General features: G+C 53.1%; 3 protein-coding genes across 5 annotated transcripts; 2 read left to right on the top strand and 1 right to left on the bottom strand.

Annotated features, from left to right (window-relative positions):
* The first annotated feature begins 1780 nt into the window (after nt 1–1780).
* Nucleotides 1781–7899, top strand: LOC131215735 (DNA polymerase theta). Its single transcript, XM_058210129.1, has 4 exons — nt 1781–3022; nt 3087–4331; nt 4402–6431; nt 6504–7899. The coding sequence occupies exons 1-4, from the start codon at nt 1781–1783 to the stop codon at nt 7897–7899; spliced, it is 5913 nt and encodes a 1970-aa protein (XP_058066112.1).
* Nucleotides 7900–10498: 2599 nt separating this feature from the next.
* LOC131206624 (rhodanese domain-containing protein CG4456) lies at nt 10499–13771 on the bottom strand. Of its 3 annotated transcripts, none has more exons than XM_058199243.1 (6): nt 13653–13771; nt 13347–13584; nt 13043–13264; nt 11637–11816; nt 10926–11181; nt 10499–10803 (listed from the first exon to the last, which is right to left on the bottom strand). In XM_058199243.1, the coding sequence occupies exons 3-6, from the start codon at nt 13233–13235 to the stop codon at nt 10749–10751; spliced, it is 684 nt and encodes a 227-aa protein (XP_058055226.1). In that variant the 5' UTR covers nt 13236–13264; nt 13347–13584; nt 13653–13771; the 3' UTR covers nt 10499–10748. The 3 variants fall into 3 exon arrangements, with proteins under 3 accessions (XP_058055226.1, XP_058055228.1, XP_058055227.1); XM_058199245.1 differs by having other exon boundaries at nt 11022–11181; nt 13653–13746; XM_058199244.1 differs by lacking the exons at nt 10499–10803; nt 10926–11181; nt 11637–11816 and adding exons at nt 11995–12140; nt 12220–12379; nt 12465–12674.
* Nucleotides 13772–16064: 2293 nt separating this feature from the next.
* On the top strand, nt 16065–23256 carry LOC131206617 (uncharacterized). Its single transcript, XM_058199234.1, has 11 exons — nt 16065–16669; nt 16727–17183; nt 17268–17583; nt 17650–17893; nt 17985–18109; nt 18182–18393; nt 18454–18713; nt 18786–19309; nt 21371–21481; nt 21552–21839; nt 21925–23256. Exons 1-11 carry the CDS (start codon nt 16213–16215, stop codon nt 23215–23217), a joined length of 4287 nt encoding a protein of 1428 aa, XP_058055217.1. The 5' UTR covers nt 16065–16212; the 3' UTR covers nt 23218–23256.
* The last annotated feature ends 1102 nt before the right edge of the window (nt 23257–24358 follow it).

The raw sequence follows: 24358 nt of genomic DNA, 5'->3' as shown, positions 1-24358 counted from the left end.
CGCCACTATTGCTGGCAGATGGCAGCACAGCTTCATTAGATCCAGTACCCCGGCAGTACGGTGATTCTGTGTTCGGTCGAAAAATGATGTTTATTATTAGATCTCGCACACCATAGGGGAGGAAGACAAAATGCATTACAACCTGAGGCACACCACCAATCTGAATCATCTGGTCAACAGTTATGCCAGAGCAAGGCGCTCTTCTGGCCACAGGATGATTTCTTGCTACTTTGCCACGTTTGTTTTTCCTCGCCAGTGTTTTGTTAGAGAAGCATTCCATTTTCGTTGAATCATCGCAAGTGCCAAGCGGTTCAGTCCGGTTGATTAGAAGACCGCGGTTCCGTGAAAGCGATCCGAACGGGTTGTACAGCATTTTTAGTCATCGTCGAGTTACCACAGTCGGAGCGTATTTGTTCGAGTCTTATCATTCCTAGCAGCACGGGCACCAGACGGCCTCAATCCACAATCCGTGTCTCTTTTATCAGCCGTCAACGGTATAACGTCTTCCCAGAAAGGTGTGCCCTTATCGCCTTGGCGCACCCGGCCTGAAGCGGTGCAACATTGGTCAACATTGGGGCAATCGAAAAAGGCAAACGCGGACCTTTCTGCTATGGGTAACGTAATACATTTTGTTAGTGGACATTCGGCAGGGGTTGGTTCACGAGTAACACAGCCAACGAACGAACGAAAGACCTATTTCCATTCTCGCTCTTCGCGTGATCACTCGAGGCACCACTTTCGGGTTAAATGCGCTTGGGGTGCACAGCATTCTGTTCACGAGTGTCTTCCGACGGAATTCACGGCACGGGGTAGCGATGGGGTGTTCTCCGGTGTATTTTCGACCTTTCCTGGACCCAACACCCCCGTTGTTGCGTGGCTGCATTCCTTCACGCACAATATCAGCACCTTGGCGAGATCAAGCGCGAGATGAGATCACTGGCGCACGCACACAGCCTCACTTTTCGCAATCTCACGGCTGAGAATCACGCACACACGTCGAGGACCAAAAGTAACAGATTCTTGAGCCACCGTGGCCGCAAAATTGGATTTGAGATAATCCGAGCTTCTTACACACCCACACACATATACTCTAGACAATGTCCGCGCGACGAGAAATCCGCGCGAGATTGTCGCACAAAGAACGTGCTAAGTAAGCGCGAGAGAGAGAGGGAGAAAGTGCCCACAGTGTCGAGAAGAGCGCACCTATGAAAATCCGGATTACCTTTTATGGGTCTCGTTTTTTTCTGTACAAGTAACTTCCGTAGAACGCTTTCGCGACCCGGTCCGCGGATTCGCACGCGGAACACACTCGTTCACTCTATGCACTTTTCGCTGCTTTTTTCGGCACAGCAGCTGGGTGAACCTTAACCACCCGCACGAGAACGAGAAAACGCGAGAAATCCCGAACACTCTTTTGCTGGTAGTGTGGACTCTGGCTCTCTGTAACCCTTTCAATCTCTGAACTTTCAAACCTGACTTTGGTTCCTCACTTTCGACTTTCTAACTTGACTCGAAAGATATTTACACAAACTAAATGTACAAAGTTTCACGATCTAGCAACCCTTTTCCAAACTACTATTAATCACCTTTTCTTTTCAACGCATCCTAAAAACGAATTACCGGATCGAAATACACAGTGGCCGTGTACCAATTCGCACTACCCGAAGGAGCACCGAGAACGTCAACAAACACTGCTGCTGTCACACTGTCAACTGTCAACGGCGCATTCGAATCGCGAACGGTCGTTAGCGTGTTTTGTGTTTTGGCCCGAATTTCCAGCATGTCGGAGTTTTCGCAGTCGCTGCAGTTGGGAAACAGCACACTGGAAGCGCTCGAAAGGCAATTTACACCGCCCGCTCCGGATCAACGGCGGCCACTGACGAGAGCCGCGTGCGCCAGGAAGGAAGGGAAGCCATCGCAAAAGCAAAACAGCACCGAAGATGTGATCGAAGAATCGCCCACCAGCGGCAAGATCGAAGCCGTGGGACAGCGCAGTGTCCGCGAGAGACTTAAAACTCTTTCCACGCAGTGCAGAAAGCCGCGTCGAAAACGGTTGCCGACAGAGCAATCGTCGTCAACCACTAGGAACGGGGACGATCGGTCTTCCAGTGTGATGTGTAACGGGGAATCCGGCGACGGGGAATCCGTGGGCAATGCCGACGGTAGCGCACGCTTGAAACGGCCGCACGACGACCCTGCGCTCGAGGGTCAATCACCGGAAAAACTGCTCTCGGAACACGGCAGTAACGCCACCAATTTGAACGAACTGTTTGAGTGCACCACATTCTCGGTGGATGATCGTAGCCACAGGAGCAAAGAGGACGAGCCAATAGGTAACTATCAGTCAATGTTTAATATGAGTGATTTCACCCTTGAGCAGCAACAGGATGGAAGCAGATCCGACGCAGACCAACAGACATCCTTCCATCGACGGTCAACGACCGTGCTGGTACCAGGTAGCGTGGAAGACGGCACTGAGCTCGAGGTGTACAGTGAAACACTGTTCGATCAGGCCCTTTCGAGCGAGAAACTTCTCGTCAGCGATCTGGAGCAAACGTTGCGCGTGAGTCCCACGTCCGGTGATGTGGATTTTGCATTTAACGTGGAAGCCGTTACATTTTCGCAACCACTAACTGCGAACACGCTGGTCTCGCACAATGAAACGTGTGAGAATGAATGGCAAGATCGTGAGGCGCACGAGTCATTTATTGCTGTCGAAGTGGCCAACTCCCGCCTGGAATTGGACAAATCTCTGGCGGCGCAGGTTGCAACGAGCTGTAACGAAAGTGCACAGTTTTCCGAAAGCGTAAACCGTAGCTCCGTTTCTTCAGGCCATCGGAGGGCACGGACCGAAGAGAGCGTTCAAGATCCAGCGCACGCCCCCAGTATGAGCTTCGATCAAGCGAAGGACCTTCGGCTGCTGGGCAGCTGGGGTTTACCCGACGCCGTGACAAAGCAGTACGCGAAGAAGGGCATCGTCGAGCTGTTCCCCTGGCAAGTGGAGTGTCTATCAAGGAAAGAGGTAAGGGGTCTCGTTCGCCTAGAGTGCTCAGTCGTTCACGCCTTTCACGCTGCTGTCGTTGCAGGTTCTTCTGGAATCGAAAAACCTCGTGTACAGTGCTCCGACGTCCGCTGGCAAGACGCTTGTGGCCGAGTTTCTGATCGCCAAAACGATCACCGAGCGCAAACGGAAGGCGCTGCTCATCGTACCGTTTGTGGCGGTGGCACGTGAAAAGACCCACTACCTGCAGGATCTGCTTGGGTGCGGTGGAGGGATGCGTGTGGACGGGTTCTACGGCGGGTGTCACCCGGCCGGTGGTTTCGAGTCCGTCGATTTGGCCATCTGCACGATCGAAAAAGCCAACTCAATCGTGAACCGCTTGCTCGAACAACCGGACGGTCTCGCCGTGCTCGGCTTGGTGGTCGTTGACGAGGTGCACCTTATTTCAGATACCTCGCGGGGCTACATTCTGGAGCTGTTGCTGACGAAGGTGCGTTTTGTGGCCCGCCGATCACAGCTCCCGATTCAGATCGTGTGCATGTCGGCTACGCTACCCAACGTGGAACTACTGGCTCGCTGGCTCGAAGCCGACTTCTATCACACGGACTACCGTCCGATCGCACTGGTCGAGCTACTAAAAGTGGGTGATCGCGTCGAAGATCCCTCCTCGTTGGTTATCCGCCGACTCGACGGAACGCTGCTCGGTTGTCCGATCCCGCGCGATCCCGATCATGTAGTACTGCTGTGCCTTGAGACGCTACTCGAGGGCTGCTCGGTGATCGTATTCTGTCCGTCGAAAGACTGGTGCGAACAGTTGGCCATTACGATGGCCAGCACGGTGCACGGGCTGAAGAAGGAAGATCATCCTCACCGGGAGCTGCGCGCGAAGCTGCACCTACAGCTGGATGGTCCGAGACAGGAGGAGGTGCTGTTGCAGCTACGCAATTCGCCGGCCGGACTGGACAGTGTGCTGGCGACAACCGTGCGCTATGGCATCGCGTTCCACCACGCCGGTCTGACGACCGACGAGCGTGACATTATCGAAGGATCGTTCCGCGACGGAGCGCTGCGCATCATTGTGGCCACCAGCACACTTAGCAGCGGCGTTAATCTGCCCGCACGGCGTGTCATCGTTCGAACACCGAAATTCGGGGGCCGCCCGATCAGCTCGCTCGCCTACAGGCAGATGATTGGACGCGCCGGTCGCAAGGGCCGCGACACGGCCGGTGAATCGGTGCTGATCTGCACACCGGCCGAGGAACGGATCGGGCGCGAGTTGATCGCAGCCGAACTACCTCCCGTTCGCTCGTGCCTAGATGCTGACAATTACGTAAGTGGACGGAGAGGAGCCGCGACGGGAACGGTACTTTTCATCGGCTTTTCTCCTTACTCGCTTCTAGATCCACCTGAAACGGGCCGTGCTGGAGATCGTAGCATCCGGAAATGCGCCCAGTACGCAGTTGCTGGAAGAGTTCGTCAATACAACGCTGTACAGTTGTGAACGATCGTACCGCTTCGTTGTGACCGATCAGCTTCTGGTACCACTCGTAACTACCAATAAGCCCACGGGAGACGAGGTCCCGGATCGATCCGACCCGATTGCCTCTTGTGTCGGATTTCTGCTTGAGTACGAGTTCATTCGGTTACAGGAAACGCCGGAGGCATGCACCGTCCTAACCGCCACCCGGTTGGGTCACGCGTGTCTCGCCTCTTCGCTTCCGCCGAAGGAGGGCTTTCTGCTGTTCGGTGAGCTGCAAAAGGCGCGCCAGTGTTTTGTGCTCGAGTCGGAACTGCACGCCGTGTACCTCGTGACGCCGTACTCCGTCGCCTACCAGTGGCAGTCGATCGGGTGGATGGATTTTCTCGACCTCTGGGAGAAACTGCCGGCCTCGGCCCGGCGTGTCGGCGAGCTGGTGGGTGTGCGGGAATCGTTCATGGTGCGTGCCATGCGTGGGACCGCCAACCTCGACTATCGCGCCCTCCAGATACACAAACGCTTCTACACAGCGCTGGCCCTGCTCGAGCTGGTCAACGAGGTGCCGCTCGGTACCGTGGCCCGCCGCTTTAAGTGCTGCCGCGGGCTGCTGCAGAGCTTGCAACAGTCCTCGTCCACCTTTGCAGGAATCGTGGCGTCTTTCTGTGCTTCGCTCAAGTGGACGCTGCTGCACCTGATCGTGGCCCAGTTCCGGGAGCGACTGTTTTTCGGCGTGGCACACGAACTGCTCGATCTTATGCGTATCCCATCGCTAAACGGGCAGCGGGCCCGCACACTGTACGATGCCGGCATCACCGGCTTGGCTCAGCTCGCCAACAGTGATCGGCTGACGGTCGAGCAGATTCTTTTTAATTGCAGCAGCTTTGACATGGACAGGGTTCGCGACGGGGAACACGAATCCGAGGCGGCACGGCGCCGCCAGCTGCGAAACCTGTTCCTCACCGGTCGCACCGGAATGACGGTTCCGGAGGCAACACGTTTGCTCATTCAAGAAGCTCGAACCTTTCTGCAGCTGGAAACGGGACTGGAGAACCCTTGTTGGGCAAAAGAGGAGAAGGAAGAGCAGGGCGACAAGGAGGGATCGGTACAATCACTGACTCCACACCAGAACCAACCGGGACCTAATCAGAACAATACCCCACTCGAACACACCGACGGTGTATCGTCGGACGATATCATTCTATCGCGTGGCGATTGCTCCGAAACAGCGAATCAATTCCACAATCCACTACTGATGGGGCACGATCCCAAACCAGAACCAGGTCAACACGCAGTACCCTGGCCAATGATCATCGACGTATGTGAGGATCAGTCCGTGTACAAACGATTTGTGACCACCGTCACCGGCGATTGTGATTCGATTTCACTATCTCTGGCTGTTGCCTACGACCCGGATGGTGGGCGGCAGCTCGATCGGAACAGACCAAAAATCGGTGCCCACCTTGATCAGCGGCAGCCAATGCAAACTGAGCACGAAACCCCAGCCGAGCCCCGGCGTCACATCTTCGAACTGAAAGACGGTCTTTACCTCGCCGGAATTGCGATCGCGACGCAATCCACAACAGAGTCCGAGGTCTACTACGTCGACCTGGATACTGACTGTGTGGCGACCGTCGGTATAGACGAAAAGCGCCAGTTTGTGCGTGATCTGCTGCGAAACGATCGGCTCGTCGTTGCGTTGCTCGACGCGAAGGAACAGCTCAAAGTGGCGTACCGATCCGGATTGCTGCGATTCGGTGACGTTGACGACCGGGGTGATGCTGGCTGGGACGAGGTACTGTGCGTGATGGAGGATCCTCGCGTTGCCAGTTGGTTGCTGCAAACGGATGATAAAATGCTCTCGCTCGATGCGATAATCGAGCGACACTGCCCGGAGCTAAAGGCGCTACCGAAAGGACCGAAAATGCACGGTGGTCCGGCCGATGCCAAACAACGGTAAGACACTCGTGTTTAGTGCCAGTAGTCGGCCCGGACTCGTTTGCTGATCGCTTCACTTCCTTATTGCAGGTGCGCAAGAGAATGTCTGATCGTCGGCAAGTTGATGGACCCGATTCGGAGGTCACTGGCAGCAACTGGACTGAGCACGTGTTTTGCATCGCGAGAAATGCCCGTGCACGTGGTGTTGGCCAGAGCCGAGGTGGTCGGCTTTCCTGTCAATCGCCAGCGGCTGGGCGAAACGATCAACCGTCTCAAAGCCTGCCGAGAACGTATCGCTGAAGACGCCCGCCTACTGAACGGCAACCGGCGGCTCGATTTTGGGTCATCGCGTGCCGTAGCCGCGGCACTGCGGCTTGCCAGCGGTGGCAAGCGTCGCCGGACGGTGCGGCAAGTTTTGGAACAGCTCGACCATCCGCTTGCGGCGCTCGTCATTGCGCACCGCAAGATTGAGAGTAATCTGGCGCGAACAATCGAACCACTGTACCGCACAATCGATCCGGCCACGGAGCGTGTGCACGGCCGCAGCAATAGCTTCACTGCGACCGGGCGTATCACCATGCACGAACCCAACCTGCAAACGGTCGTGAAAGATTTTGACGTTCCGGCCCCACTAGGATCGGCGCCGCTCGGCAAAGCGGAACACTTTAGTTGCCGCGGGACATTCGCGTGCCGTGATCCCGATCGGCGGGTGCTACTGTCCGCCGACTACTGTCAGCTCGAACTGTGCATACTGACCCACCTATCCCAAGACGCGCGGTTGACGAGTGCGTTGGGTAGCGCCAGGGACGTATTCCGCTCGCTGGCCGCCCGCTGGAACCAGCTCGAGAACGAGTCGGCGGTCAGCGACCAGCTGAGATCGCGCACGAAAGCAATCGTGTACGGTGTTATCTATGGCATGGGCGTACGAGCGATGGCGGCCGAGCTGCAGGCGGACGAAGACTGTGCCCGCACGCTGATGGAGCAATTTCACGCCTCCTACCCGGACATTCGGCGCTACACCGAGCGCATCGTGCGGCTGACACGGCAACTCGGGTACATCGAAACGCTGACCGGACGGCGCCGGTACCTGCCCAGTATCAACAGCACGGACCCGGTGCTGCGCTCCGAAGCGGAACGGCAAGCCGTTTGCACTACGATCCAGGGTTCGGCAGCCGACATTCTGAAGAACGCGATCGTGCGCATGACACGCAACCTACGCCGGTACCGCGATGTGCTTGATGTCGGTGCGATCCACCTGGTGCTGCACCTGCACGATGAGCTCATATTCGAGGTGCCGCGCGCCCAGTTGCCGAAGGTGGCCAAAATTCTCAGGTCCAGCATGGAGAACTGCGTCAAGCTGAGTGTGCCGCTGCGTGTGAAGCTTAAATCGGGCGACAGTTGGGGAACGATGCGTGAGTTGCCGCACGCGGCAACCCCACTGGCCAGCCGGTCTGGAATAACGGTGGATGGGATTCGGGATCAATAAATTTTTTGTGTACAAATTATAAGCTGTAAACACAGGTGATAACAAAAATGCCAAATGCAACCTCAAGTAGAATATACTGTTTAAAGTCAGCTGTTGAGGTCATTTTTTAAATTAGACAAATAATACTCTATAAAGAGGGTTTCCATATGTTTTTAAAAGAAACTAATTGTGTCTACATTGTACGTAAAACCATCGAATGGATGAATGTACGAACAAGTATTTGAAGGTTAGTTTTAAAAGATAGGTCTAGATAGGTCACTTACCCACAGAATCGATGGAAATCCTTAATTTTAAAACCGACAAAAAGTTAAGTTCAATAATCAGGGACCTGGTCACCGCCGAAAACCGTGAGTGTTTCGTCGTAGCGCGTCAATAAAAGTGTAGAATGTTGCATTGAACTCCGCACTTAGTACATTGTCATATAATTCCAAAACTCGCCAGCATGTTCAGCCGATGAACAAACGAGGTCACAAACGAGCCACACTCTGTGTAAAATGATTCCAAATAAAGTATTCATCATCCGGAATCGCAACAAAGTAGGCTATTGTCGCAGCTGATGCGTCGCAGGAACAACTTGAGGAAGCAATGATCAAAGCTATCCCCAAACCCTAACCACAGTGGCAACAGACTCGAAACTGTTCCTACTTAGCCCCGAATGAAGCATCGAAACACTGTAACCCTTTAGAAATTCGGACACCCAGAGCAAAGCGGACACCTCGGAAAAGCCAACGCCACGACGGTACAGGAAAACACACAGAGGAGTTCTAATTAGCAAACCCGTGTATCGGAAGCGACCGGTATGGGTGCATTTTATTTTCCAGAAGGATCACTTCTACTTTTTAGCATGCTGGATAGCGGACTTGACCGCTGCTTCTCTTTGTGCTTTGGTATGATCCTTCGGAAGGTTCTTCACGGCTTGCTTGATGGCCTCGGCTTTCTTATCGGTGTTGCTTTTGTCCATCTTGCTTCTGCTTTTAGACTCGGGAAACGGAACGGACTGTGTATTGCACCTCTTGCGAGAAGACTGGATACCGGCCACTTGGAGCACACTCCATTTATACCACCACGCTCTGTTCGCCAAGACAAACGATCGGAGCAGCACCAGACGGAGTGGCAGCAGGCGTGGGGATTGTTCCGTATTGCGTGCTAATTCAGTCTCTGCTGCAACATAGTATACGAAAAGATATAAAATGGAAATACTTCACTTATACTCTTACACTGCTCCTACCCAATATTTTATTTTTGAAACCGAAAAAAACTTAATTTCAATAATAAGGCGCCTGATGTCTGCCAAAATTCGTGAGTGTTTCATCATCGTAGCGCATCGATAAAAGCGTAGAATGTTGCATTGAACTTCATACTTAGTACATTGTCATTTAATTCCAAAACTCGCCAGAATGTTCAGCCGATGAACAAACGAGGTCACAAACAAGCCACACTTTGTGTAAAATGATTTCAAAACCAAATTTCAAATACGGTATTCAACATGAGGCTGCATCCGGAATCGCAACAAAGTAGGCTATAATCGCATGAACAACTTGAGGCATCAGTGATCAAAGCTATGATTGTAAACCCAAACCCCAACCACAGTTGCAAAGTCAAGTGAAGCCGTTAGGCCATTGACGTATTAAAAATGTGGCTTGCTAACTAAAACCCACTGGGTACATTTGTCACTTCAACCCGAAAAAAGCGTTGCACTGTGGTTATGTGGATCCGAAAGCCGATTTCAGTTTTCAGTGGGCGCTATTGCAGACACCCTAGTTCTGAGGCTCTGCGATGGGCTTCGTACTGTTGTACGGTACGGGAAAAAATCGATCGTTTATATCATCATCACTGCTGCATTGATGAATCTAACGGTCTGTTAGAAAACTGTACAGCGAGCTCTTTTTTTCGAAGTTCCTGACTTGTACAGAATGTAACTGAAATTCACCGGTACAATCGGCTACGACAACAGACGACGACAGACTATTGCACATCCACTCCCTGGTGAAGGCAAACGAATGGTCAATCCAAATCGGACTCGAAACTGTTCCCACTTAGCCCCGAATGAAGCATCGAAACACTGGACACTGTAACCCCTTTAGAAATTCGGACAACCAGAGCAAAGTGGACACCGTGGAAAAGCCAACGCAACGACGGTACAGGAAAACACACAGAGGAATTCTAATTAGCAAACCCGTGTACCGGGAGCGACCGGTATGGGTACATTTTATTTGCCACTTGATCAGTTCTACTGTTTGGCATCCTGGATAGCTTTTTTGACGGCTCTTTCTCGCTCCTCTGGGGTATGATCCTTCGGAAGGTTCTTCACGGCTTGCTTGATGGCCTCGGCTTTCTTATCGGTGTTGCTTTTGTCCATCTTGCTTCTGCTTTTAGACTCGGGAAACGGAACGGACTGTGTATTGCACCTCTTGCGAGAAGACTGGATACCGGCCACTTGGAGTACACTCCATTTATACCACCACGCTCTGTTCGCCAAGACAAACGGTCGGAGCAGCAGCAGACGGAGCGGCAACAGTCGTGGGGATTGCGTGCTGACTCAGTTCCTGCTGCAACATAGTATGACCGCCCCAAATGAATGCACGGCTTTAGCTATCTGTGCGATTAAGCGATTATTTATTTACAAAGCACTCCAGGGAAACTCTGCAATAACAATGGATGCTTTGTAACACTTTGCTAGTCATCTGCAATAAACGAAACGCAACACAGCATTTTCTGCTTATTTCAGTCAACAAACGGAATGTATGCTCACAAAAAGGCATTCTAAGCAAAATATCCCTGATCACTGCCGGTGCACTGGGTTGCTCGCTGATGCTGGAACGTGCTGGTATGGGTAACGGTGGCGCTGCTCACATTCCCTGCTTGGCGGCCCACTCGGTCCAAGATCCCTTGTAGTTGCGGGCGCTAAAATAAACGAACACGGATCACAACTATGTTATAGTTCCGGCACTGGGAACAAGCACCACAGTTTGTGAAAAAAACCTTAAAGAAGCAACAAAGCAAAAGCGTCGTATGCAATGACCCACCGTCGCACGGCAATGAAATCCAAACCTCCCTCTCGACGAAATCCAACAATATAAACAAACGAATTGAGCAGCAAAGGGGCTCCAATGTGTACGTACTTTGAAAAACCCAAGCTGCCTGCAAGATCGGCCGCTCTCTGGGCTCGACCACCCATCTTGCAGTGGAAGATTATTTCGGCTCCGGGCACGGGTTTATCACGACCGAACTTGGCCTTGAATTCAGCCTCGCCTAGCTTCAGTCCTTCTTCCAGCTGCGGCACTGCGGAAGATTAGAGGCCAGTGCGGAAATACAAAGCGTTACTTAACTAAGTGAGATAGAACCTGGCACAACAGACACAACACTACAGGAAAGTTGTATGGAAATAATGAAGGATTGATGAAAGTGATGAAAGGCATCACGCGGAATACCGAAAGAGTGAACTCAGGATTTGTAGTAAGAGACCGCAAGCCAAGCCACCAATCATAGTGACGCACACAGCAGCCTTACTTTCGGTAGCCCAGTTCGACGATCGCATCGAGTGCCATCTGGCTACGGCGCCCGGTACGGCAGGACACAATCAGATAGTGATCCGGGCCAGGTTTCGGCACACCATACTGCTTAGCAAACTGCTCGGAGCCCGTTTCCGGACCGAACGCATGCTCGATTTGATCCACTGAATACACACAAACCAAAAACATTAAACCGTATGATCCTGCACGAGCGTAAGAACTTACGTGGAATGTTGATACTCGTTGGAATTTGGCCCGTTTCGGCCAGCTCGTCCGGATTGCGTACGTCGATCAGCAGCTTCTCGGGATGATTGGGTAAATCCAGCACCTCTTCGTACGTCGCGATCGACATTCTGCTGTTCGCGGGGCCCGTGCTTTCGAATCTACCGTTTGAAAGTAACTGTTCTGAAATGAAGCAATGTTAACATTGTTGCGCGCTATTAAATTGTGGTGCCTTCCGATGAATCAACAGGTCGATAAGCGGTTTATCGCCCTGTCCCTAATCAGCGACAGTCAAATTTAATTGTCCAAAATATCTTCTACATTACGTAGAGTGATAGCAAACGGCAGGTTGTTCAGTGTTCGTAGCTACTTTATTCAACTCTTTCGATAGTACAGCTTCTAAAGCGGCGGATTCCTTCTGCGATCACTGTCACGCGTCGTCCCGCTCACACCGGAAAACCGTGCTTCGGTCCGTACTCCATCCACGAGCCGACATAGTTTTTCACACTACAAAGAAGCGAAATGAACGAACAAAATTAACACTTTTCACTCGAGATCACTTTTGCGTCCTCCCCCCGGGACATACTTTTGAAAACCGAGCCGATCGGCCTCGAAAGCCGCTTGTCCAGCGCGTACCCCGGAACGGCAGCTAAAAATAATCGCATCATCCAGTGCTGGCTTTTTCCGCCCATACTTGGCTTCGAAGGCTTCCGGCCGCAGGTTGAGCTCCCCGTGCACCGTTTTTACTAAGAGTGGCGAAAACAGCGAAGATCATTAACGATCAGCGGTTCTCTTCCAGCGGTTTTTGTTTTGTCAGCGATCAAGCCTTACGTGGTATGTTGATACTGGTGGGAATCCGTCCCGTCGCCTCGAGCTCAGACGGTTCGCGTACGTCGATGAGCAGTTTCTCCGGGTGATTCGGAAGATCCTCGACCTCGGCGAGCGTGGCCACAAGTTTCGGGTCGATGCAGGCCGGAGCAAACTTGTTGCCTCCGCAGTCGCCTCCGTTGGCCTGCGACGAACTCGGCTGGCTAAGGACACCTGTTGAAAGGAGCGCAACGCAGGCGCACAACCAAAAGCTGGCCATCAACATTATTCTACGGGTCGCAAGCGTAAACTGAGGCTCCAACTATTCGACACAAGAATTGCGACGAGAGAAGTGGTCGGCGAAACCGGTTTCTGGTCGGAGTGATTCAGCAGAAAACCGCGGCGGAAGTTACCGTGATCGTAACAGAAAAATCTCAATGCTCGCGGAACGCTCCAAAAATTGTGGATGCATTTCCATCTATGTTTTAAGCCTGTTATCTTTGCGATTGATTGATTTGTTCCGAGGGCCTGTGACACGCGCGTGCCAACCCTTATTGCATTCGTCGGGGTCCCAAGCCGGGATAAACAACCTTCACACTTACCGGCGAACAACGACGTTGAAGCGCGCCGCCGATCGATCGATTGGTTGCCGGGGTGATTTGTGTTTTGAACAACGCCGGCAAACGAACGCACTGTGGACACTTTACTAGCCCTTGGCTGTCGGAGAATGGAAAAGCGCACCCAAAGTTGGCCAACGTTACGCACAATGTTGGTTCCGCACGTTTTTAGCACCATTTTCGCGAGACCCGATACGAAGACGCACACTGCGATTGACAAAACTATGACAGGCGGGACTGTTTCGGGGTTCAATGGCAAGCATATATTTTCACACGGGATTCTACTTACGTAATTGCGACGAGTTAACACTGCTCGTAAACAAAACCTTCTGCGTTCGCCGGCCAAATTGCAATTGTAAAAGGTGTGACTAACCGGCGATTCCTGGAAATACTTCTGTGTTGGTGATTCTTTGGCGGCCACCGAACTCACGCAACGAATAGAGAGCTCCGAGGTGAGCCGCTTCTAATTTGTTAGGAGTACTCGTAAGTTGTGCCCGTTCTCAAGAAGTTAATTTCTCAACGGTCGACTGCGAAATGTGAAGGCAATTAACAATAAATCCAAAGCCATTTCAACGGGACAGAGTTTAAAGTTTACATTTCAGTACGATTTAATGCACAACCCAATCGAAACAAACACCGCACGAAATGGTTGGGGCATGATGTTTTGAAAATGGAATCACATTTCTATTGGTAGCTATGCCATGAACACACTTGAGAAAAGAGGAATAAGAAAAGCTTAAATTAATTACTTAATTGTACCTGTTTGCCTAAAGCTTATAAATCACTGTGAACATTTTTGTTTTGGTGATCCACTGCTCGAACCGGCTAGAAAAACAGTCGAGCAGTTGTCTGTCAGCGCGCAACGAGTGTGAGTGTGTGAGTGGTTTCGTCTGATTCCGATTGCAGCGCCATCGCCGGAGAATGCGGCAGGCACACGAGACGATTCTTATGGTGCCAAGAGACGGTGAAAAGAGTTGCACGCGCGAGGCCGCAGAAAATCGGAATTTTAGCACACTCCAACCGAACGTAAGTGATCGAAAGCGGTGCGGAACGGTTCCCGGTAGTGTCGGCGAATCGATCGGTTTGTTATTTAGTGCGGAATCCGCATCACGCTCACTGGGAACCGATTAAAGTCACGATCAGGCAGAGTTTTATTGTGCGTAATAGCGCGCACGCAATGTGCGCACTGTCTTTGCGCGTCGCTGAAAAACGGTGTGCCGCGCAGTGATCGCAGTGGCGCATTTCTTTCTCGCGTGGTTTTATTCTGTCCGCCTGGTTTGGAAAAGCGACGAAAAGGGGAACAATAATCGGTTCTTGCGATGAATTTATTGTTTCCCTCCCGTTGGTTGGGCGAGCGGGTACGCAGAGAGTGAATGAGCAACGAGGGATTGCGACGGCGAAGATACCCGTCTCGCTTTTGCCCACGGCCGTACTGTGCAGAGTACTGCACATTCCATTCATAGCAGTTCTTTCTTACCTTGTGCTTCTTCTTACCGACGGCGGGCGACTGTCCCCTTCTGGGTGCGCACACACTCGCATATAGCGGCGGGGCGATACACAAAACACGAAGCAATTGGAAAGATTTCTTTGGCCGAGCCAAGCTCCGAGGTTTGACAAACAATAAGCAACAGCGGGAAATATTCGCGCAATTCGTAACTAGTGCGAGTTCAACGTTTCAGCTTGCCTTGATGTGTTTGCCGTGAAGTGCACAGTGCACTTTAAATCGTAGCAGCCGCATTCCATTGCTTCCATCCCTTTCGTGCGCGAGTGAACGTGTTGGGTCTCGCTCTTTCCCACCGATCGATCGCTGTTAACTACTCGTCTGACTCGTCGAATTTCGAATCTTCGTGCAAAGGCGTTGCGTATGTTGCGGATTTAACTGCGAAGATTGTTGGCCCGGTCCCGAATCGGATTATGAACAAGTTCCTTAGAATTCATCGTCCACACACATACGCACACACCCTCCGCCAGTGGGGCTGCCACACGCAGATGCCATTGGGTCGTCGCCCGCACCGCACCACCGCCGCCGCCGCCGTCGGGCTGCCGCAGTCGTAATCGTGCGCAAACATTCCAAATTCCAATGCCACTCTGTCGCGGTTACTCCTGCGCGCGTTCTGTCTCTTTCGTTCTCGGGGCCTTGCGTGGAACTCTTCATCATCGCGCAATCAACGCTTCTTCGTCGCTGGCCATAACTGCGCTTTGGCGTGTGCTCCCGCTGTTTTGTCCACTGGGGGGCGCCCAGGGACACTCTGACTCTGTTGTGTGAGCTCGCGCTTTACTATGCGAGTGCGAGCGTGTGCGTCTGTTCTTTTGATTGCCCTCGTCCACTTCCCGGACCCGCGGAATGGGGTGGTGGACACACTGTGCGATCTAGTGCGAGCTGAGTAAGCAAATTAAACTATTGACTCGAAAAGCGTGTTGCAAACGACGGCTGCTGCCACCGTGTTTTATGATCCCTTTTTTGCGTATTTCGTTTGGAAAAACCACCCGAATGGAAGGGCCACTTGGTTCCGATGACATACGAAGAAAGCATCATTACGTGGATTGTTTGCACGTCAGCGATTTGGTGGTTTGGTTTCTGCGCCAACCTCTACAATTCGTTTGCACCGAGAGGGACCGGGGATCGCGCTAGACGGCGGTTCTGCGATCGATGATCTCCTTGTGACTGTAACGCGCCGCATTCCATTCCGTACGCATCATACGGGCCGGCTTAGGGTGACTCATAGGATCGGATTCTGTACCCTGGTGGGCTTTGGCAGTTTTAGCGTTATTAATTGTTCATTTGGTTTTGTTACATTTTTCAGATTTCAACGTGTGACGCATGACGAAATCGTCCTAAGTTCAGGGAGACACTCTGTGGCGATAGATCATGACCATGATCGTGTAACTCTGATATCAATAGTAAGACGGTACTGAACAAGCGTAGCATTGCCTTTTTTTAAAGCTTGCATCCTTGTCTCGATGGCGTAAATGGCTAGTAGACTAGCGAGTGATAGGAACGAAGCGTAAACGAGTGTGCGGAACCGTAAATTCGAAACGGCGAAATTAATCGAAAACGACGCTCTAGCGTGTTTCTTGTGTGCGAGTGTTTTTTGTGTGTATCATAAAACCAATACAACGTAAGGTAGTGTTTCGATTAGAAGAAAGCGTACAAAATGTCTCAAAGCCATGGAGCGGCGTTGCGATACTCGCAATACGCTGCCAGTACGACGGGAGCCTGCCCTCAACAGCCCTTGGTGCAGCCGTCTGGTACAGCCGGAAAACAGTCGGGCCAAACCACAACGTCGACGTCCGGCTCCGTAGCAGTGGTGACTCGACAGCAACAACAGCAGTCACAACAGCAGCACCAGCACCAGCAGGTTCCATCGTTGCCGTTTATGCGGCCACCGTTGCTGGTTACATCTTCCGGTGCAACAATGTTGCCAGCGGGGGCATCCAGTGGCGGACGACTTCCAAAGTACCCCGGCAGTCTGTCCGGCTCCGATACGGACGTGTCGACTTCGACCGAGAATCTTTCACGCGAAGAGCGGTACGTGCTGAGTCACGCACGCGTCGAACCGCAGGGCGAAGAGAATCTGCAGGGCAGTGTGACGCCGGTGAATGAAATGCAAGGTAAGATAATTTCAGGGGGCCTACCCTCGGATGATTGACCGGAGATTCTCCTTGCAGGGCGGTTCATTGGCGACAAATTTTCGTCCAACACCTCGACGGATTCGACACGCTACGTGACACCGATCGGTGGCATGTACGCAAACATTGGGCCCGGCCCGGGGACGGGAAACGATGGATCGTCCAATCGCAGTTCGATGGTTGGGGGTGGCGGTGGTGGTTCGAATCGGAACTCGCTCAAGGAACCGAACTCGAACCGCTCGTCGATGGACGTTTCACAGTCGTCGTACAACACGCTCATCATACACGACGACATTTACGGTGGTATCAACAACCGTGACTATGCCGGCAGCCCGCCACCGTATATGACGAAAAAGGAACGGCCGCGCTCGTACGGCGAGGCACAGGTGGCGATGCAGGAGATTTCGGAGATTCCCGAAGAGTACCTTAACCAGAGCCACGTGTTGAAGCATCTGGCGAAAGAGGTCAAACTGCCGGCCAGCTCGACCCGGGGTGGGTGCGCAACCCGCGGCGAATCGTTGTCCCGTGACTCGAACGGCAGCCAGCAGGCGTCCGAAGGGGGCGGTGCTCGCCACTGGAGTGGCCGACAGCAGTCCACCACCTCGTCTACGGCCTCGACAGCGAACGCGGCGGATGGCGGCATCGTGGAGAGCATCGGAGAGCATCAACCGCAGAAGAAAGCGATCGACAAAAGAAAGGCGGGCAGCTGCGAACCCACCGGCGGTGGCACGGCAGCTGCGGCGGGTGGCAATGGGAAGCTGAAAAGCAAAAGCCAACCCGACCTGACTCGCCTTTACGATATCGACCCGGAAGAACTGGAGGCGCTCGTGAAGGAAAACCAACTTCTCAAGCAGCAGCTTAACAATTGCTATCTGAAGGTTGCCAAAAGTCAAAAGGTGAGTTCCAGTGCGTGCCGTCCGGCGAAGTAGATTCGTTTACTCATTATTTTCCTTTTTTTCCAGTTGGAACAGGAAATAGCAAACATTTACCGAGTGCACGAGGAGCTGGTGCAATCGTGTGACCGTCGTGAGCGCCTGGAACGGGCTGCCCGGACACGGCTGCAGCAGGACTGTCGCCGGCTACAGGAGCTGAATCGCGCTTTCCGCGATCAGGTTGAGGTGTACCAGAGCCAGCTACACGCGTCCTCCGATCATCAGCTAGGTCGCACGCAGCAAGATGTGCTTATTTCGCAGCTGGTCAATCAAAGTGGGTACTAGTTTCAGCTGTTACGCACACGCAACGCTAGTCGAGGTCAGTTCTTGATCGTCTCCCTCTGCCATGTTTTGCCCTCCTCCAGATAAATCGCTGGTCGATGCCAACCGGAGACAGTGCATCGAGCTACAAGCACAGAACGCCACCCTCGAGGAGCAACGGATTCACATCAACGTGCTCGACACGGCGCTGAAGCGTCTCGAGGAAGAAGTACGATCACCCGAATCGACCGAAAATAGTGTGGAACGTCATTAATATGTGTCGTTTTGCTTGTTTCCTTAGTGCCGACAAAAGCAGGTGTACGTGGAACGTTGCGCTCAGCTGCAGCACGCACTGCAGTCGCTACAGAACGCTAGCGAACGGCGCGAGCAGGCAGAGCGCAAGCTACGAATCGACTACGACAACGATTTGCCGAACCGGAGTGGCAGCAGCACCAACAGTGAAACAGATAACCTCAAGTGGCAGCTGCGAGAGAAAGATGCCCAAATCATACGGTAATACTATTGCTCGGGGTTAGCCAGCCGACAGATTTCTGAACCGTGTCCATTTCACAGACTTGAGGCAGAGTGTACGAAGCTGGAGCAGCGCAATCTGGAGGAATCGAACGTACGGAACGTGGCCAAGATGGCGATGGAGCGAAACTCGCAGGAAACCGAGCGCATACTGGCGGAGGCGAAGCAGGAAAAGATCCGCTACCTCGACGAGGCGCATGCCGCCAACCGGAAGGTGACGGAGCTGCAGACGCGCCTGAAGCTGGTCGAGAATCGGCTGGCAGAAAAGGACGCCATGATACGGGCGTATCAAGGACAGAAAAGTAATGAAGAAATGTCCCCCCCACAAATCGATTGGTCTCGCCTATAATGGAGCTTTTTCCTTTATTTTGTAGTCTACGGTGGATCGACAAACTCCTACGGATCGTACAACCTATCGACGGATAGCTTCGCATTGAATCCATTGGGAGCCTACAACTCGCAGACATCGTACGTGGACGTGTCGAGTAACTCGTTCGACGTGAGTGGCAACGCCGGTCACGCCGGATCGTTACTCGATCCGTCCGTCGTTGGGCCGTACGTCGGTGCATCGTCGGTGGCCACCGCCTCCAGTTACGCTTCCACCTACGGTCAAACCAACCCTTCGTTCGCCCAAAGTTCGCTCAATCTACCCGGCCATGGCGCGGGCAGCGGATCGGTGATTGGTGGTGCCGCCGGGTCCGTGTCGGTGGTCGGCAACGGAGTGACCGGTTGCTACTCATCGCCGGGCAGCAGCACGACCTCCAACTACAGCAGCACCAACTTTGGTAGCGGAACGCCCGGCAGCAGCAGCGAGCACACGATCTACGACAGCAAAAACTACGAACTACGATCGATCGACGATCAGCTGAAGCAGCTCGACGAGCAGCTGCTGAACAAGGTGAGTGAACTGTCGCTGGTAGAGAAACAGCATCAGCTCAACCAGCGGGCGCGGGCCTTCGCCGTGGCCGCCAAGCTCAAGAAGGCCACTGGCAACGGGGGCGGCGGCGGTGGTGGTGGTTCTTCCGGGCTCGGAACGGCAACCAGCTCCTCGTCGACCTCGAGCACGGGCTCGAACGGTAATTTGGTGCTTGCCGCTGCTGCTGCTGCTGCTGCCGCCAACAGTCCTACTAACTCTGCCATTCGTGGCTCCTCTACCACGGGCGGCGCACCTGCCATGGCCACTAACCCGAAGCAATACATTCGTGGACCACGGGCCACCTGTGGGGGAGCTAAACCCACGACGACGGCGACGGCGGCGACGATGACGATGGCCAGTGCCGCCCACACTGACGGTGGGGCTGGTAAGTCGAAGAAACATCACCATCACCACCACAACCATCATCGCGATCACCATCATCATGCATCGGCGATGGCCAAAACGATCTCCACGCCTGCCATCTGCAACCCTGTATCCGGGAAAAAGGGAGGAGTACCGGCAGCGGCGACCACCACGGCCGGCGGAGGCAGTACCTCCTCTTCCTCCTCCTCCGGTGGATCGTCTGTTGGAGCCGCCGGCAATCAAATGGCTCCGAAAAAGTTGGCCGCCTCCTGCAAAAACGTGTCCAACTCTGCCACTGACTCATCGACCTCGCTCTCGTCCTCGTCCGAGCCGGAAACGTTCTACTGACACGTTCCGGCGCCCTGTGCCCCCTCGCTCGGTCGAAACATACAGCTTCCGCACCACTACCATCCCACACGATCCTTGCGCTCGCTCGCTTGCATGTGCAACAAACACAGACACACCAAAGATACAGCCGGATCGGCACAAGCGAGGCAGCGGCTTTTAATGTACACAGTCCCCCCCCGGCACAAGCTTAGCCCTTAAGAATGTCACTAATTTATTTGTACCAACGCCAACGCGCGCTGACACACGACACTTCCCGGAAACCGTGTAAGTAACCGATTAGGAACCGCCCCCATGCGTGGGCTGTGGACGCTCTTTTGCTACGACGAAGAGAGTAAGGTTATCTTTGGTTTGGCTTTGGAGTTTGGTGTTGTTTTTCTTTACGATCAGGTTTCTGCGCTAATTGCATGATTATTCCCCCCGCGGATCGTGCCACGCAGCCGCCCAGGAGCAGGCAGTAGTGCTAGGCTTCTGCTGTGGGGCTCATCAACGGTGCGAGCCCCAGTTTTGGTGAGCGTGAGTTAGGAACTACGACACCCGATAAATTAGTGAAAAAATTAGGCATCCAAAAGTAGCCACGGAACATGTAAACGCAGTTCACGGGGATCGATCCTCCTGTCGGGCGCGATCGCCCATTAGGGGAGGAAGAAAAAGACAAAAGGAAGGAATGCATTTTTAACAACCGAGAGCGAAAGAAAGCGACAATAAAATAAAGTTTGGTGCCGTGCCTCGTGGCCGCGTACCAATTGTGTAACATTTTTGTGTGTTTGTTTGTTTGTTTGGTTGTTTGTTTGGTTTTGCTTTTTGCTGTTTGTTTTTTATTTGTTCATTTTGTTCATCCCTCCAAAGGACGCTGCTTGCATTTTAAACTTCACTGGAATGTCCACTTCCCGATGTTTGCACTGTTTGCGCTTCCTTATCTTGCGATCATTGGTTAGGTATCCGCGTGAGGGTTTCGGCGGAGTCGCAGCTTCGCCGGTTCTTTCTTTGCCAAATATTTGCGATTTTCGAAAACTGTTCTCGTTTCTGGCTAATCGTTTAAATGGATTTGGGAAGTGCGGATACCTCATCAATTAATTAGTATTTGCGACTGGAATTTAATTGATGTTATGCCTGTACGGTTGAGATTGTTTCGCTTGGACTGATTGAGTGGAATGTGTTGGATTCGTTTGCCATCGATTTCGTCGTTGAAGGTAAGAGAATGTTTTTTAAAGTCTTACACACCACTTGGGGGAACCTCTTTCAGAATGATCATGTTGATGATTTATTATCTGAAACGATGAAATGAATCTATATTATTACTATCTTTCTTTCTCTTTCTCTGACCTCCGCCAGCGAGGTTTGTGTTGTTTTCCGAGCCTAACAACCAAGAAACCAATTCAGTCGTTGCTGGCGGCCGACGAAGTGTCCGTACTCTCGGCGAACAATAGTGAAGCCTTCCTGCAGGTTTGTAGTGCCCAGTGGCCGTTTGACCCTTTTATTCAATTCGCTTACGATGCTGCTGCTGCTACTCTAGAACCTCGCGCACATCGACCGGCGGTCGGAGCAACAGCAACGGGAGGACCGTGAACCGGGCACCGGAAGCCAGAAAGCCACGGAGGACATGGTGCTGCTGGAGAAGCAGGGTCGCTGTTCGCAAAAGTTGCGCGGTGGAAGCAGCGGCTCGTCCACCGGGACGGCCACACTCGGCAACCTAGCGCACGTGTCACAAGCCGTGGGCCAGAATATGACCGACATCAGCAACATCGGATCGCCCGGTCTTTCCAACGTGGGACCGGGCAGCACCAGTGGCAATAAGGTTTGCGTCGATCGATCGTCGGGCGGCACAATCCTTTGAATAAGCTTATCCTGTTTCATTCTCTCTCTCTCGTCGTCTCTCCACGTTGCAGATGCTGTCGAGTATCGCAAAACAGTCCAGCGGTGTCGCCGGCCTGCTGGGAACCAGCCATCGAGGATCGTCACTCCCGCCGAGTGCACTACCGCGGCCACCGCGAAGTTTGAAGCCGCCGCGTAAAATCGAATACGGTCGTTTGAGCGATGGCGGTGGCGGGGACGGGGGAGCTCTTGGCGGCGGCATGATGGGCAAGAAAACCCGTGCCGTTACCCCACCGTCACCGGCATCCTCTGACAGTCCGAAGGATACTTACGGTGGCCGGATCAAGCGCCCCGTCGGTGGTGTCCGAGATTTTTCGCCCGCCAAGGGCGGTTACGTGGAAATGAAGGACACGCTCGGCTGTGGCGGTGGGTCACTGAAGCACAAATCGTACGGTTCAATGAATGCCGTTGCTCCGGTTGGCGGATCGGTCGGTGGTCAAGGAGGTACCAAGTTCGGGTTCGTCAAGACATCGTCCGGTTCGGCCGGTTCCGGATCTTCGGGTGGGTCGGGCTCGACCGTTTGCGGTGACTACGCGAAAGTTGACTACCCGTCCACCAAGAACTACCAGCGACTTGAGGAAACCCCCACGACACCGACGATGACGACAACCGGCGCGGTAGTGGCCGACTCGCAGTCGCGCAAAAGTTCCGCCGACTCGCTGAAGCGCACGCTGTTGCCCAACGTCCGAAAGCCGTCCCCCGGCACCCAGCAGCAACAGCAGATCATTCCCAAGGGAGGATCACGGGACTCTCTGAATTCTGCCTCGTCCGGCTCGAACCACTCCAACAGCGCGGGACCGGCGCGCTCGAGTCCGCTACGATCCACGCCGACGGCGGGATACCACCACTCGCTACATACACTGCAACGTACGCCACCCCGTTTCATCCACCACCAGCAGTCCACGTCGACGGAGTCCACCAAGTCGAACTACGCCATGGCAGTTGTCAGCAGCCAGCAGCCACAACAGCAACCACCACTCCACCATGGGTTCTTCTCCAAGTTTGCTTCACAGTCCGTGTCACCTGCCCGCACGATCACACAGCCGAAGAGTTCTTCCTCACTGCCCAGTTCTAGTGTGTTGCACGCGGCCGTTAGCTCGTCGGCCACCTCTGCCATCGGCCAAAGCTCGACGGCTTCGCTGCCTCCGAAGCCGGCGGGGCTCGATAAGCAACTCGGTCCGGCCCCACAGTCCGGCACACCGTCAGCGGTCAGCAGTTCAACCGGCCACACCGGCTACAACAACCCACAGCGCCAGCGGGGAACCAGCCTGGCACGCGTTGGCAACAAATATCGTATTCAGTTTTGAGCGAAAGCCGGCGGAGATTTGAAATTCGATTCATCTTTGTACAAAAATGGGACTAGTGGGAATAGAGAGAGAGAGAGGGGGAGATGGTGTGTATACAGTTAATCGACTATTACTTTGCGCTAGTAACAAAGGTAACAAAACAAAAAAACTGAAACCATTTTCAGCACCATTTCTTTCCTCCCATCGCAAAAACTCGGCGCGGCGCCATTAAAGCTTTTGCGGCGAAACGAGCGACGGGCGAAAAGCTTCTCTCGCCGCTCGCCGAGTTTTAAACGCGCCGTGCACGTTCGGCATCGAAGTAGGTTTTGCGGTCAAGGTGATATATCACACACCGTTCTCTTCTCTGGTGAGCTCTCTCGCTCGCGCGCACGCTCTCTCTTTCTCTCCGTATCTGGTTTACATCGGAATGAATTACTTTCCATTTGTATCGGGCCACATTTTAAGGGCCCGGTGAAACTTTTCGTCCTTTCACCAACAAGACGGGTGGTGGCCCACAAAAGACATGTGAGCCAGCCGAAAAACCCACGTGGTCGCGATTAGTGACTATCAATTGTCGCACGCACGTATTAGTATTGTTGTTATGGCAAAGCAGAATCGTAGTGGCTCAGTTTTTGTCAACTCTGCTATTTGGCTTGATCGCCTCCAGTTTGGGCGGCGACCAAAAAGTGGTCGAACAACTTTCCCGGGTTTTTGTTCCGGTTTTCTGTTTTCGGCCCCGCGGTTTGTCTTCGGCTTTCTTTTCGCGAGCGAAAATCATGACGGAAATGACGGAAGGCCCCGCTGAGTTACGAAACCGCGATCGCAGGCGAAAATGATGCAAAACTTTTCATTTCTCCCTTCGAAGCGAATCCAGTCGACAAACCGAACCAACGACGCGGAGAGTAACACGAAGATTTTCAGATTGTGAGATTGTCGACGATGATGACGAATGATGAAATGTCCCAGGAGAGCATACTCTAGCATATTTGGTTGCTCCAGGTTTTTGTTAACGAGTACGGTGCTGTCAATTACCGAAACGTCACGCGTCTCCGAGAATCAGCGCGGTAAAATGCAATATCCCTCAGCACTTGCGACACAGCTCCGATCGGTATCTTTTCCCTGAACCTGACCTCAAACCTGAGAAAACTAAGGACTAAGACGC

This window comes from Anopheles bellator, chromosome 1 (genome assembly GCF_943735745.2).
Source record: "Anopheles bellator chromosome 1, idAnoBellAS_SP24_06.2, whole genome shotgun sequence".
Taxonomy (NCBI): domain Eukaryota; kingdom Metazoa; phylum Arthropoda; class Insecta; order Diptera; family Culicidae; genus Anopheles; species Anopheles bellator.
This window is presented reverse-complemented; position numbering and strand designations above follow the sequence as displayed.

What these genes read in the sequence shown, in the direction of transcription:
- LOC131215735 (XM_058210129.1), top strand. Translation starts at nt 1,781, where the DNA reads ATGTCGGAGTTTTCGCAGTCGCTGCAGTTGGGAAACAGCACACTGGAA. An exon ending in AGTGTCTATCAAGGAAAGAG is followed by an intron (nt 3,023 to 3,086) that starts GTAAGGGGTCTC and finishes CTGTCGTTGCAG; the next exon opens with GTTCTTCTGGAATCGAAAAA. An exon ending in GCCTAGATGCTGACAATTAC is followed by an intron (nt 4,332 to 4,401) that starts GTAAGTGGACGG and finishes ACTCGCTTCTAG; the next exon opens with ATCCACCTGAAACGGGCCGT.
- LOC131206624 (XM_058199243.1), bottom strand. Translation starts at nt 13,235, where the DNA reads ATGGTGCTAAAAACGTGCGGAACCAACATTGTGCGTAACGTTGGCCAA. An exon ending in TTCAACGTCGTTGTTCGCCG is followed by an intron (nt 11,817 to 13,042) that starts GTAAGTGTGAAG and finishes GCTTCATTTCAG; the next exon opens with AACAGTTACTTTCAAACGGT. An exon ending in GATTTCATTGCCGTGCGACG is followed by an intron (nt 10,804 to 10,925) that starts GTGGGTCATTGC and finishes CGTTTATTTTAG; the next exon opens with CGCCCGCAACTACAAGGGAT.
- LOC131206617 (XM_058199234.1), top strand. Translation starts at nt 16,213, where the DNA reads ATGTCTCAAAGCCATGGAGCGGCGTTGCGATACTCGCAATACGCTGCC. An exon ending in TGAAGCGTCTCGAGGAAGAA is followed by an intron (nt 18,110 to 18,181) that starts GTACGATCACCC and finishes TTGTTTCCTTAG; the next exon opens with TGCCGACAAAAGCAGGTGTA. An exon ending in AAAGATGCCCAAATCATACG is followed by an intron (nt 18,394 to 18,453) that starts GTAATACTATTG and finishes TCCATTTCACAG; the next exon opens with ACTTGAGGCAGAGTGTACGA.